The sequence below is a fragment of the Oryza glaberrima genome, chromosome 8 (assembly GCF_000147395.1).
Source record: "Oryza glaberrima chromosome 8, OglaRS2, whole genome shotgun sequence".
Taxonomy (NCBI): domain Eukaryota; kingdom Viridiplantae; phylum Streptophyta; class Magnoliopsida; order Poales; family Poaceae; genus Oryza; species Oryza glaberrima.
Genome location: NC_068333.1, coordinates 24774159 through 24787571, shown reverse-complemented (window position 1 = coordinate 24787571; position 13413 = coordinate 24774159). Strand labels below are relative to the sequence as shown.

Genomic DNA, 13413 nt, shown 5'->3' with positions numbered 1-13413 from the left:
ATGACCCTGCTCATGTCATTCAAGCTTAAGTGTGGGGGATAATCTTATTCTCATTCACAACTCATCCCAGATATCTCATTTCTCATAGCTCAAGTTCACGTGATGATCCCAACTCAGAGCAACCCCAGAATATACTACCTCTGTTTTTTAAATAGACGATGCTATTGATTTTTTTTATCAAATCATTCGTCTTATTAAAAAATTACGTAATTATAATTTATTTTGTTGCGAGTTATTTTATCCCTTAAAGTATTTTAAGCATAATTTATACAAACATTTGTATAAATTATTTGAATAAAATGAATGGTTAAATATGTATTCAAAAATTAACAATATCATCTATTAAGAAACGGAGGGAGTATATGCTTGGCTTGATTTCCTAATCGAACCTGTTAGATATCGGAAAGGCTCATGTCGCTGTTTGCCTGTTTAACATGGGGATTTAAATCTATCTATTATATTATTAAAGGAATAGAAAAAGGAGTCTCTACGTTCGCTCTCATGGCCTAGAAATTCTCACATTAATCGGAGAAAAAGAAAAAAGGCAGAGTCCATATAGAAATACAATTTAGAAATAGCTGAAATTCGGAATTAAAAAATAAGGAATATTAGAAGAGGAGACTAGAGTCCATATAGAAATACAATTTAGAAATAGTTGAAATTCGAAATTAAAAATAAGAAATATTAGAAGAGGAGACTAGAGTCCATACAGAAATACAATTAGGAAATAACTGAATAAAAATAAGGAAAATTAGAAGTAGAGTATAGAGTCCAAATAGAAATACAATTAGAAAATAATAGAAATTCGGAATTAAAAGTAAGAAATATTAGAAGTAGAGTATAGAGTCCATATAGAAATACAAATAAGAAAAAAATAGAAATTCGGAATTAAAAAATAAGAAATATTAGAAGTAGAGTTTATAGTCCATATAGGAATTTAAATCTAACTAAAATTCGGAATAAACATAATAAAATTAAAAGTAGTGTTTAGAGATCGTATAAAAATACAATTTACAAATAACTAAAATTCGAAATTAAGAAAAACATGGGAAGAATAGTTTAAAGTCAATATAGGAATACAATTTAGAAGTAACTAAAATTTAAAATTAAAAATTAAAGAATATTGAAAGATGAGTTTAGAGACCACATAGAAATACAATTAGAAATAATAAAAATTCAGAATTTAAAAAAAGAAATATTAAAAGACGAGTCTAGAGTCCATATAGGAATATATATAATTTACAAATAACAAAAATTTGATATTAAAAATAATTAATAACTAACACATATATAAAATACAATATGAATATTACACATTAGTAGTTTAGTAAAGTTGTTGTAAAATTTAAAATTATGTTGTCATTTTAATATATTTGAATAATATAATGAGAAAACATATATATACTATTACATGAGAGAAAATATAATGATGCTAGCCGCGAATCTGCGCGGGCCACCATAATAGTTAGGAAGTATAGTAAGATGGACGGGCTGACTGTTTCTACCAGTTCAGATTCCACAGCCCACTGGTATGGGCCCTGGGCTAGGAATATGGATGGTGATTGGGCCGAAGATAGTTTATTTCTCTTCTCTCTCGGCCTATAGTCTTAACAATCTTATCTTACGTGTTTTAAAGGCCCAACACGACCAATTTTGTCAAAGATCACGGTTAGGTAGCAGATTAAAAGAAAATAGTAACATTTTAGAAAGATATAAATACATGTACAAGCTGAAAGGACCGCGTGGCCTAATGGATAAGGCGCTCGCCTCCGGAGCGGGAGATTGTGGGTTTGAGTCCCATCGTGGTCGTGTTATTTTTTTTAACCTTTTTGAACTTTCCAACTCCTCCGTATTTCTGTACTAGTATTTCTTTTTTCCAAACTAATTTATTTCGTTGCGTCGTACATTATGAGTATATCCCAATTGTGTTCACGTGTGTTTTATTCCTTACTCCATTTTATATAATATAAGCTCCCTAAGCAGCACAAACATCGTCTAAAGGACGTGTTGCGGCTCCACTACTTTAGCTACGGTGCAAAGTAGTCCCTTCGTATTTTAATGTATAATACAATTAAAATATTTAAATATAAAAATATTTATGTCATGTCTAAAGGGCATTTATTATAATTATATAAAATAAATAATCATTATATTTTTTTAATAAGAGAATGGTTAAACGTTAGTAAAAAAAATAAACGGTGTCATATATTAAAATACAAAAGGATTACGTATTTTTTGTCAGTGCAGTTATGGTAGGACTACGTTGTAGCGCAACGTGCAGCTGAATACGGTCTATTATAGTAGATATTTAATGTTATAATCTCATGATATAGCATTTACAATATGTATGATGTAAAATATAGATATTTTTATGTAAACGAGATGATTAAGCAGACGCCATCAACGAATGCCTTATCCTATCTTACTATAAAGTTATCCCTCACTAACTTCTTAAGCTTAACATGCAAAGATGCCACATCATCATCCACTAACAAGATGCCACATCATCATTCACTAATTAACAAGATGTCACATCATCATCCACTAACAATCATCGTATTTAAACATCATGCAAACATGCTATATCTTTATAGTTTTTATAATTTAAGAGCTGTTCAAATACAAACATGTTAAATTATCATCCAACATAATTCACATAATGTTTTAATGTATATATTCATGCAAAGATGCCACATCATCATCCACTAACAATCATCACATTTAAACATCATGCAAACATGCTATATCTTTATAGTTTTTATAATTTAAGAGCTTTTCAAACACAAACATGTTAAATTATTATCCAACATAATTCACATAATGTTTCAATGTATATATTCATGCAAAGATGCCACATCATCATCCACTAACAATCATCACATTTAAACATCATGCAAACATGCTATATCTTTATAGTTTTTATAATTTAAGAGCTTTTCAAACACAAACATGTTAAATTATCATCCAACATAATTCACATAATATTTCGATGTATATCTTCATACTAAATTTCTGCAGCAATGCGCAGGGTTTCACCTAGTTTTTATTATACAAGCTGCTCCTTACGAGATAATCCTAATCCGTCACCGCATCTATCTGAAAATAAATAAAGCGGTAAATCAGGTAGCGCCGTGAAAAAGATCACGTTTATGTTGATTATTTTGAAATTAGAAGGTCTTCATAAAAAAAATAGACGGTCAACCGGTTGGATTGAATCCCTCCTGACCACATGAATCTCTCAACTCATAGAAAAAAAAAACATCATCATTAGATAACATTTCATAATCTCATTCATGTACCAACCACACATCTCCATCATCAAATAGAGTAATTATCCTTCTGTGCCAGGTATTCGAAAAAAAATAATCCTGATTTACCAGAGCAGTTGTAAACAATTTTAGTCTTTCATCATTTATCTTTTGGCTCATCAACTGCTACCAAAATTTTTAAAAATTAAAGTTTAGTTTTCAATTTTTTTAAACCAAAGTTTGTTTTTTATTAGCTTTTGAATCGCCAAAAACAAAAATATAAGTTTTTTATCTATAAAAAAAATTAGCATGATTCATATTTTTCCACGTCTTATCAGCAAATGAGTATATGACTATGAAACTATAAGCAGTATAAATATTTAACGTCTAGGACAAGAATTGATCAAACTTTTAAAACTATGGTAATCTCAATAATGTCTCAAACAATTAGTTCAAAAAGATAAAAGAAATCATATACGTAAAATTTTGCTCGAAAAGTAATACTCCTCTACTCATATTAGTACAATATCACAAACTTATTGTAGATTTTATAAATTTAATCTAATACATTTTTTTTATCTTATCTTAAATGTCAAATATATTAATAATAGCCATGTGCGTCATTAGACGGTAGTACGATCATACATAAAATCCCAGTCAAAGACAGGGAAGCAGAGCAGAGCAGGAGGAGGAGGAAAACTTGTAGCAAGTGATCATTTCATTTGGTCGCGTTAACTTGTCGTAGCATCAGGCACGCCACATGCTACATACAACAAAAGCGATCGCATGTGTTGTTCGCGTCGCCTCCCTCTCACGACAAGCAAACCCAACCCAAACCAAACACGAGCCGGACGAGACGGAGCGCTCCCTCCCTCTCTGTCGCCCGCGACGCCGCGAAGCCGCGGGCGCCACCGCCGCCGCCGCCGCCGCCGCCGCCGCCGCCGGAGATGGACGGCTCCGGCAGCTGGGACGCCATAGACTGGAACCAAATCAAGGTCAGTTTACTTGCTTCCTTCCTCGGTGGTGCGCTTCATCCCTCCCTTCCTCCTGCCTCTCCATCGATTTCTCTCCTCGCTCTCCTGCCTGCGTCTTCGCGGGTGTGGCTGTCTGCGACGACTGCCCTTGCGGGAGGGGAGCTGGCCTGTGGGTTTGGGATCCTCATGCGCGGGCGCGGGGCCACCGCCTGCCGCGCGGAGAGGCTTCATCTTCTCTCCTCTCCTCTCCCGATAAGTGCGCGAGTCGTTGCGGGGGGCGGTTTTGATTTGGAGATAGGGTTCGGTTGCTGTTTTGGGGGTGATCTCCGATTTCACGTTTTGTTTCTATTGATGATTTTGTTCTCTCCGCTTTCTAGGAGCCGAGGCCGCCGCGGAGTTCGTCCCGGGGCATGGAGGACTTCCTCCTCGAGGATGAGGAGGTTTACGCCCAGGTAATCGCCTCCTTTTCCCCTACATCTGTGACTGAATTCCTCCAGTTTCGATGTGCAAGCTTCATTTCGGACGGAAATCTCCGAATCAGTTGCGTGACGTGGTGCTTTACTAACCTTGCAATATGCTTTGTCGATTGCCCTTTGGATTAACTCATCAAATTCATTCATTACTGCCTAGAATGATTCGCCGGACTATCCTGATTGCAATGCACCCATCCATTCCCTGTTCACTGATAATAAGTAGGCCATTCACAATTGACAATTCTCCTCTCAATAACACAACCGGGGCAGCAGAATCTGTCACAATGGGGCAGCGCATTTCTAGTGCTATTGTTCAACTGCAGCAGTACAAGTAGTACACCAATTGCCTATCACTCATAATCTGTAGGCCATTCACAATTCTGAATGACACAACCGGGGCAGGATAATCTGTCACAATGGGTAGCACAATTTTAGTGCTATGGTTGAACTGCGGTGGTACAAGTTTAAGTAGTACACCGAACGGGTTCTAGGCTGCTTACAGTGGAGTTAATGGAAGCAATAATGTACCTAGTCTGGATGTACATTTTATCAGGGAAAATTTTACGTAAACACTAACGATTTTTGCACATTTTCACCTACTAAGGCACACCAATTTTCTGTGCGTAATCTAGTGATCATGATTTCCCACTTTCAAATTTTGATACATTTTTGCGGAGCCTGTCGGCTTCCAGATCATCACCTTTTCAAGGGTATTTAATCTTGGATAGTTGTTTTTGAGCCTTTTGGTTCTTATAAAATCCTAGGGACAATTATACTCCATGAGTTTGTAATCAACCAATGTGTTTCAGACTGAAACCAAAAGCCTTACACAGACAGAAACAGCTGCTTCTGACTTTTGCTCTTTTACATCTCTAATTTGGTCCCTCTTATATCTCCTTATTTAGGGTCATGGTGTTGTTCTACTAAACACAGATGAGGCTGGCATTCTTTCAGTGACAAATTTCCGACTTCTCTTTGTGGTAAGCAATCATATTATTAGTTTTATCACAATTATTAGAAACAATTCGACGTGATTTGGATGCCTCCTGCATGTCTATACAAGTTCATTCTACTATACAACATTCTCCGTTTGTTCCTTATATGTTCTCTCAATTTTTTTCCATCGATTTGAAATATGAATAATGTCTTGTTTGCTTTTTGAGTGGGAATTTAGTATATTATGACCCCTGTTTTTTTTTTTTTGGCTTGAACTAAGCATTCTAATGATGGACAGACTGCTCCCTCAGTCCTTTCCTTCTCATATTACTCTTGTTCTTCTTTTATAAATGCTACCCCTTTTACAGAGCCAAGCCACAAAAGGCGTTATAGAGTTGGGTACCATCCCACTAACTGCAATTGAGAAGATAAATGATGTAAGTCTATAATTTCCTTCATTGGGAAGTTCATGTTTTCAAGTCTTCTTTTGGGTTCATGGCCGCTATTCCATTTTCTTTAATTCATTCTATAAGTCCTTAGAAAATATTGATTCTGTGGCAGGACGTAAAGCTTCAACCCTTGCCCCGCCAGCATGATAAGAAGCAGCCCCGTGAACTTCTTCAAGTCATCGGTAATATATTTTTTTCTTTTTTTACTTTGTAAGTCAGCTTTGAACACAATTCATATATTTACAGTCCTACTTAATCATGACTGAGTAGATCTTGGCAGAAATTTGTAAATAATCTGTCTTGAGAAGGTATTGATGGTGTGCCTGAAAGGATCTATGTTGACATAGTATTAATACTGCCAGAGACCTCTATTACATGTCCTCTTGTAATTGAATCCATCTTTCGTTGGTGGGATATGAATTAAAAACAATAATTATCTTCTTAAACCATTCTGTGATTTCTGTGCGATAATGCCATTTTCCTTGTTCTTTTACCATAGTATCGCCATTTTTATTGGTGATTTTTCAGTCTATGTATGTGTTAATAATTTTACCTGACATCTAAAGTAGTTTGCAAATGTATCTTGTTTTGACCTTACCTTTAACTTGATCTTTTTTTCATCCAGGTAAAGACATGAGGGTCATTGTGTTCGATTTTCTTCCTAAAACCAAGCAGGTAGAAATCCTGTTTCATTCTAATATTCTTTTGTATTATATTTTGTTCTATTCTCCATTTGTTGGGTGATGCATCGTTAAAACCTCATATGGTCTCATACTTTGTTATGTCATGTATTTTAATCTTTTGAGTTTCATTTCTGTTACTTATCTTTTCAGAAAAACGAAGTGTTTGATGCTTTGAGAAGATATAGCAAACCTACTCATCTGTGGGATCTATATGCATTTTCTTGTGATCCCTCCACTGTTTATCAGAAATCTGATCCAAAGATGCGGCTCTTGAAGGAATACCATCGCCTTTTTAGGAAATGGTTCCCGCATAGTGGATCCGAGTTCGAAAAAGACTTGCGTAATGAATGGTGGAGGGTAAGTAAAGTAAATTCCACCTACTCACTATGTTCGACGTACCCATCTGCATTGATTGTGCCAAGGAGCATAAGGTACTTTTATACCATTCATAATATCTTGTGGTAATTTTATTCTCTTACACATGCTCAGCACCAACATTTTTTTTATTATCTGTTAGTGATGAAGATTTATTGCAAGCTTCTTCTTTCCGATCCGGCAGACGCTTGCCTGTTATTTCGTGGTGTGACCCTGGTATGCATGCTTACGTTTTGCCAATAAATTTCATCATTATTCTCTGCAGTCTTATGCTCCCTATATTTTGGAAAGGCTGATGACTGTTGGTGAATGGTCTTATGAATTATGACCTCATTGCCATTCCTTTTATATTTATATAGTTCATAATTGTTCCGCTACTTTCAGATTTTGGGGGTAACACTGTAACATCATTAATATAAAGTATCATGTTGGTTTCAGTTCCCTTTATACGACATGCATAAAACTTGAGTGTGTTTGTGTTACAGGGTCTGGAGCTGTTCTGGCAAGGTCATCTCAGCCATTGGTAGGATTGATGATGAATTTTCGGAAGTGAGACCATATCCATCTTAATTTATTTGATGCATGCACTGACTTCTGAATGCCGTTGGTCTAAACATATGTCATTCTTTGCAGCAATACCGATGAGAAGCTTGTTTCTGCTCTTTGCACCCAAATTATTGATGCCACTGGGTCTCTAAGGTAATGGAAGTATACATCATTTCATTCTATGTTTGTTAGTCTCTTCTGACATCATTGAAATATTGTCTTCTATAATGTTGCTATTTCCACTTACTGGCTATGTTTTTATAAGTTGTTTGAGCTGCTGTGTTCCTAGAAGCTAAAGTGTAGCTGATATTTTTATTGATTGTGTTCTTTCTTCCTTACCCTTTTTGTGCTCTTTCTTCATTGTTTCTAAGTATGAGCTACTTAAAAACACATACAGAGATAATGAGTGCATATCTGTAGAATTATTGGGTCTTGACCCTTGAGACTACTTACATAGCATATTTGATTTTTCCTACACTTGCATTTAACAATCGGAATATGTCACAGTAATATTAGAAGATGCAAGTTTGATCGTTTTCCTTTGATGCCCTTATCTCAATATCTTAAACACCTATGGTTTCAAGTTATATTTCTTCTGATTTTAATGCACACAGGAAATTATATATAGTTGATGCCCGGCCAAGAGCAAATGCTTTAGCAAATGGTGCAAAGGGAGGTGGCTCAGAGTCAGCATCAAACTACCCAAGATCTGAGGTATATTCTGTATATATTAACTTTTTTTATATACCATACAATTTCTTTACAATTATTTTTTTCTCTGTTTATCTGGATCCTGGACCAGGTTCTCTTTTTAGGAATACAAAATATCCACACAATGAGAGATAGTCTTTTTCGCCTTAGGGACTATGTTGATACCCATGGATCAGTATCATCAAATGGAACATCATCAGCTGTATCTCTTGTTGGAGACCGGGTAAGCCTATGGTTTGTCTTGTTGAACTACCACTTGCAGTATACATTTCCTTGATCTAAGGTTAGATTATGCTTGTGCCAGGCCAGTTGTAGGCTTCTCCATACGTGGGCTTGGTGCCAGCCTTTTCTTACGTATCTGAATCCATTACCTGCCTCCCTAGCTGCAATTTACATTGTTTAGTTAAATATGTACTATGAAGTAGCTTCTTAAGTTAGAACTTGGGACCCTTTATTTCTGAATTAGAAATATAGTACACATTATGAATTTTTTGACTAACGGAAGACATGTAAAGTTGGTCCGGATAAGTCCCAAGTGTTACTTTTATCATACTGAAATGCCTATAAGTTCATTAATGACAAAACAGAAGAAGAGGAGATTGACGATCTTTTTTTCTCACAGAGAAATCGTGGATCAACCTGGGGTGGAGGGAATCTGAATAGCATGACACAATTTTCTTCAATGTTAGGGGAGTGGCTAAACCATATCCAGAGTATCATGGTCGGTGCTTCGTGGATTGCTGCACAAATTGTCCAAGAATCAGCTTCTGTTCTCGTCCATTGCAGGTTTTTTTTTCTTCACCAGCTTCTGGAGATGCTCTAATTGAATTGGTTTACTTATTAGTAAAGGGAGAATGCAGAGAATGTTTTTTGCACCTACATTCTTACCTGGGCACCTGACATTTAGTTGAGTCTGTAGGCTAGGTTTGTAATTGCTGGATGATAAGTTTAAGCTCAATTGAATAGAGAAAGACTTTGTCTGGTCACATCTGGGAGGTTGTAATTTGAATTTAACTCAAAATTCAAAGTATAAAATAATTTAAACTAGATGCTTTCCCAAATCCTGATCCCTAATAAGAACTGGTGTGATCTTACACCCTGATTCATGTCTTGTGCATTCAAGTTATGATCCGTTGATTTCATCTTAGTCTGTATGATCTCTATAGTTTTCTTGCTGTGTATCCCTACACATTGCTGATGCATATCAAATTCTCTCACTATTTTGTTTTTGCAGTGATGGTTGGGACCGCACAACTCAGTTGGTTGCACTTGCTTGTTTGTTGCTTGATCCATATTATAGAACGTTCAATGGGTTCCAGGTACAGAGATTAACTTTTATGCAATGCACTAGTAGTAGCAAAATCTTTCAGTTTGATTTTAGCATTATATTTGATGTTTGATATCCCTTTTTGCTAACTGGAAATGAAATGATTTTTTTATATTTATCGCACGGTTGGTGGCCTTCTTAAATTTTGAGATCGAACACACTACTTATTTTGCTTCTTTGTTGCATGTCCATGTTTTTATATTTGATATTATGCACTCTGCACGAAAGCTATATGTACATTCTTCTAGTTAGTGCCAGATACGTTTTAAGTGCTGGTTTATTTCAAACATGTTACTTCAATAACACAATTGGAATTTTCACATTTTGGATATATAACCCTCTGCACTACACTTCTTTAGGCCCTTGTGGAAAAGGATTGGCTAGCATTTGGCCATCCATTTGCAGAGCGAATGGGAGTTCCAACGATAACTGATAATAATAGTGGATCACAGTTTGAGCTGCTAAGACAACCTTCTCTTGGGACTTTGAGCAATTCACCAAACAGAGGTGCTTTAGGATCATCAGTGTCAACGTCTAATACTACTTCTGGTCAATCCCAGACATCAAACAACTCTTCACCCATACTGTTACAGGTAATCTATTCTTTCTTGGGCGCCCTGTGTTAAAACAGTACTTTTCCAGTCAAATTTATTTGATGTAACTGAGTCTCAGTTCTCCCAATGTACCTCGATTCATAAACAAGCATCAGCAACTGCCAACAGTGAGCTAAATGAATAATGTTTTTTCTTCTTTTATTTTCTCATACACAATCAACCTTTTCTGATTCTGTAATTGGTTTCCTTATTGCCTGTATGGCAGATGTTATACTCTTTTGTGAGGGTAAGCATAAGCTAATACTCTTCTGGAGTTGTATTGTACAAACTGAGCACTGAAGAGTCTGAAGACCGCTCAGCATTTAGGATTAAGTTGCACGCCCTCGCAAATCATGCATGGCAGATGGTTTCCATTTTTATATTGAAATTATTAGTTAATAACAGGCGGTGCTATAGTGACTACTACATTCAAGTGACTGCATTCTGGCTTTTTAATAATCTTCCTTATGAACAATGCGAACCATTATCCATTTGGCAATTCTCACAGTGAATATCTTGTGATTAAGATATCAATTGTTTCTGTATCACTCAAAACTTGTATTAACCCACCTCAGAACACTCATATCTTATTTTTCAGTGGCTGGATTGTATTTCTCAGTTGTTACGTTTGTATCCATCTGCATTTGAGTTCTCATCTGTAAGTCGTCTCCTCTTTTGCAGCTGCATTACTCTGCTGAAACTAGGTCTCTTCATGAATTTTTATAACCTGAACTGCTTTTCACTGCAGAAATTCCTTGTTGACTTTATGGATTGTGTGTTGTCATGCCGCTTTGGGAACTTCTTGTGCAATAGGTATTTAATCTAGATATCTCATTGCAGCTACTTTCATATGTATATTTTGTGATTGAGTGAATATAAGTGAACGAGTAGAGGAAGCAATCAAATAAAGACATGCGGACATGCTCATGTTTTCATCTGTCCAAAATAATGGAAGTTCTTTTCTGACTAGAGTGACATGCTTAGGTAAATTGAAACATTAGTTGCAGGGGTCTGTTTGAGACTGAGTCTCTCTTTGAGGGTACATGATTTTCGTTTTTTCATATTACCATTGTAAGATTCTACGGTTTTCCATGATGTCACGACTCACGAATGGAAGGCTTTATGCTATATTGCCATCTAGTCAATTAGGGGGGAAAAGAAAGAGCAGTGAAATGTTTCTGTTCATCATCTGTCATGATTTATCTGTTGTAAGTTTGTACTGTCTTCTAATGTGTCTGGTTCTCACATTATTTTGAAGTATTATCTGGCTACATGTGAACAATATAGTTAATAGTTTGCCAGTAATAATGTTAGTTGTTACACCATTCTTAGGCTGTGTAGTCCACTAGATGTGGTCCGAAACTCTTTTGACTGTGTCTTCCCAAAACGGGCTTGTCCAGAAAATTATAGTTTGTTGTTCATGTATGCACCTGTCTCTTGGTAATAAGCAATGTTTGACTCCTTTCTTTTATAGTTCTTGATCTATCTTGTTTGGAAAATATTGTGCATATCTGACTTCAATTTAAAATGCAAGTGAGCGAGAAAGGGAGCAATCTGGTGCTGTAAGCTCTTGCCATTGCATGTGGACGTACTTGGCTGATCTCCGAGCTTCTGGTGGCAGCTTCCATAAGCATCGTAATCCATTCTATGATCCATTAAAGCATAATGGTCCCCTAGTGCCACCTGCTGCAGCACTTGCTCCTACCCTTTGGCCCCAATTTTATTTGAGATGGACATGCCCCATTGAATCTCAAGGTGGTGATCTTGAATCTCAATGGCATGCCATGAATAAAAAGTACACAGAAGCAATGAAGGTAACTAAGTATAGATCTTTATGTATACCTTTAATCATTTTGTTGCTGTATGTCGAGTCATCATAGTATTTTTTTTGTTTGATTTGATCACACAATCTTTAGGAAGTTGCATGGAGCAAGACTAAAGACATAAATTTATGGTTTGAGATAGGATAACCATCATAAAAGGGACACTGGGATGTTTTTTTTTTTAAAAAAAATTGCTTTGTGTGTCAGACATCCATCCTGATGTTTATTTCTTGTTTTGTTTTCTCTTGTAATGGACAGGCAAAGGACACAGCTGAATCAAGGGTAAAAGATATTAAAACGAAGATGGAATCTATGCAATTAGAATTACAGAGGGAGAAGCGTGCAAGTAGTTCAGCCTTGGCCATGGCTCAACGTGCTCAAAGGGAGAGCGTTGCCATCAGAAAGGCAGTGCGATCGTTGGGCTGTACGGTTAATTTCGGCACGAATGAAAGCCAGGTGGAGAAAACTGAGGGGCTGACATATTCATTTCGAAGAGACACAGATTTTGAGTCCCAGCACGAAAAAAGTTCCGACTTCTCTGTATCCATCACCGCGATTGAGGACAGCTTGGTTTCAGAAACACCAAGCAACCATATCTGTGAGTCACTCTGCCCTTTCCGCACCAGGGAAGGATGTAGATGGCCTGATGCAGCGTGTGCACAGCTTGGAAGCCAGTTTGTTGGTCTAAAGGCAAATTTTGATGCCTTCGACCGGCTATCGGTACAAGACAGCTATTTTGGTTCAGAATAGGAAGGAGATCTTCGACTCTCCATGCCAATCCAAATGCACTTGGCAGCTGCCAATACATTTTTTTCACAAGTTGGCGCCTCCAAGTCCTGCACAGCTGCACTAATATCAAGCTATATGCGCGGAAAGCAAATCAAATGATACATGCTTTTAACCATTTTGCCATGAAGTAAGCCAAGCTCACTTTTTTTTTCTTTGTTGTTGTTTCTTGGAATGCCTCTGTAATAGTCTCTAACTGGGCATTAGGCGTTCTTCACTAGAGGAGTTAGCAACTGGTTAGTAGCTACTGGGACTGAAAATCAGTCCTTCGAGCTGTATATAGAAGGAGATCGATTCATACAGTTAACAGTATAATGCAGGATGTAAAAGGGATAAGGGACATTTCTTTCTTTCTTTTATTTTCATTAAAATTGGTTTAGTTACGTTGGGAATAAAGAAACCATGTGTATCCTGCTTGGTTGAAATAAAATGTGATATGACGGGGGCTATCCAGCTATGTTGTTCGTTCTTTTGTTTCGGTATTTTAAT

General features: G+C 36.5%; 1 protein-coding gene and 1 non-coding gene across 2 annotated transcripts; both read left to right on the top strand.

Annotated features, from left to right (window-relative positions):
• Positions 1 to 1736: 1736 nt before the first annotated feature.
• TRNAR-CCG (transfer RNA arginine (anticodon CCG)) lies at positions 1737 to 1809 on the top strand. Its single transcript has one exon. It is a non-coding gene; the product is annotated as a tRNA-Arg (tRNA).
• Positions 1810 to 4049: 2240 nt separating this feature from the next.
• Positions 4050 to 13381, top strand: LOC127781932 (phosphatidylinositol-3-phosphatase myotubularin-1-like). Its single transcript, XM_052309003.1, has 19 exons — positions 4050 to 4243; positions 4600 to 4674; positions 5601 to 5675; positions 6000 to 6068; positions 6193 to 6262; positions 6706 to 6755; positions 6914 to 7194; positions 7281 to 7354; positions 7624 to 7687; positions 7772 to 7837; positions 8299 to 8398; positions 8487 to 8618; positions 9018 to 9181; positions 9630 to 9714; positions 10082 to 10315; positions 10914 to 10973; positions 11064 to 11128; positions 11850 to 12129; positions 12397 to 13381. Exons 1-19 carry the CDS (start codon positions 4196 to 4198, stop codon positions 12886 to 12888), a joined length of 2484 nt encoding a protein of 827 aa, XP_052164963.1. The 5' UTR covers positions 4050 to 4195; the 3' UTR covers positions 12889 to 13381.
• Positions 13382 to 13413: the final 32 nt, after the last annotated feature.

What these genes read in the sequence shown, in the direction of transcription:
- LOC127781932 (XM_052309003.1), top strand. Translation starts at nt 4,196, where the DNA reads ATGGACGGCTCCGGCAGCTGGGACGCCATAGACTGGAACCAAATCAAG. An exon ending in GAACGTTCAATGGGTTCCAG is followed by an intron (nt 9,715 to 10,081) that starts GTACAGAGATTA and finishes ACACTTCTTTAG; the next exon opens with GCCCTTGTGGAAAAGGATTG. An exon ending in CTTCACCCATACTGTTACAG is followed by an intron (nt 10,316 to 10,913) that starts GTAATCTATTCT and finishes CTTATTTTTCAG; the next exon opens with TGGCTGGATTGTATTTCTCA.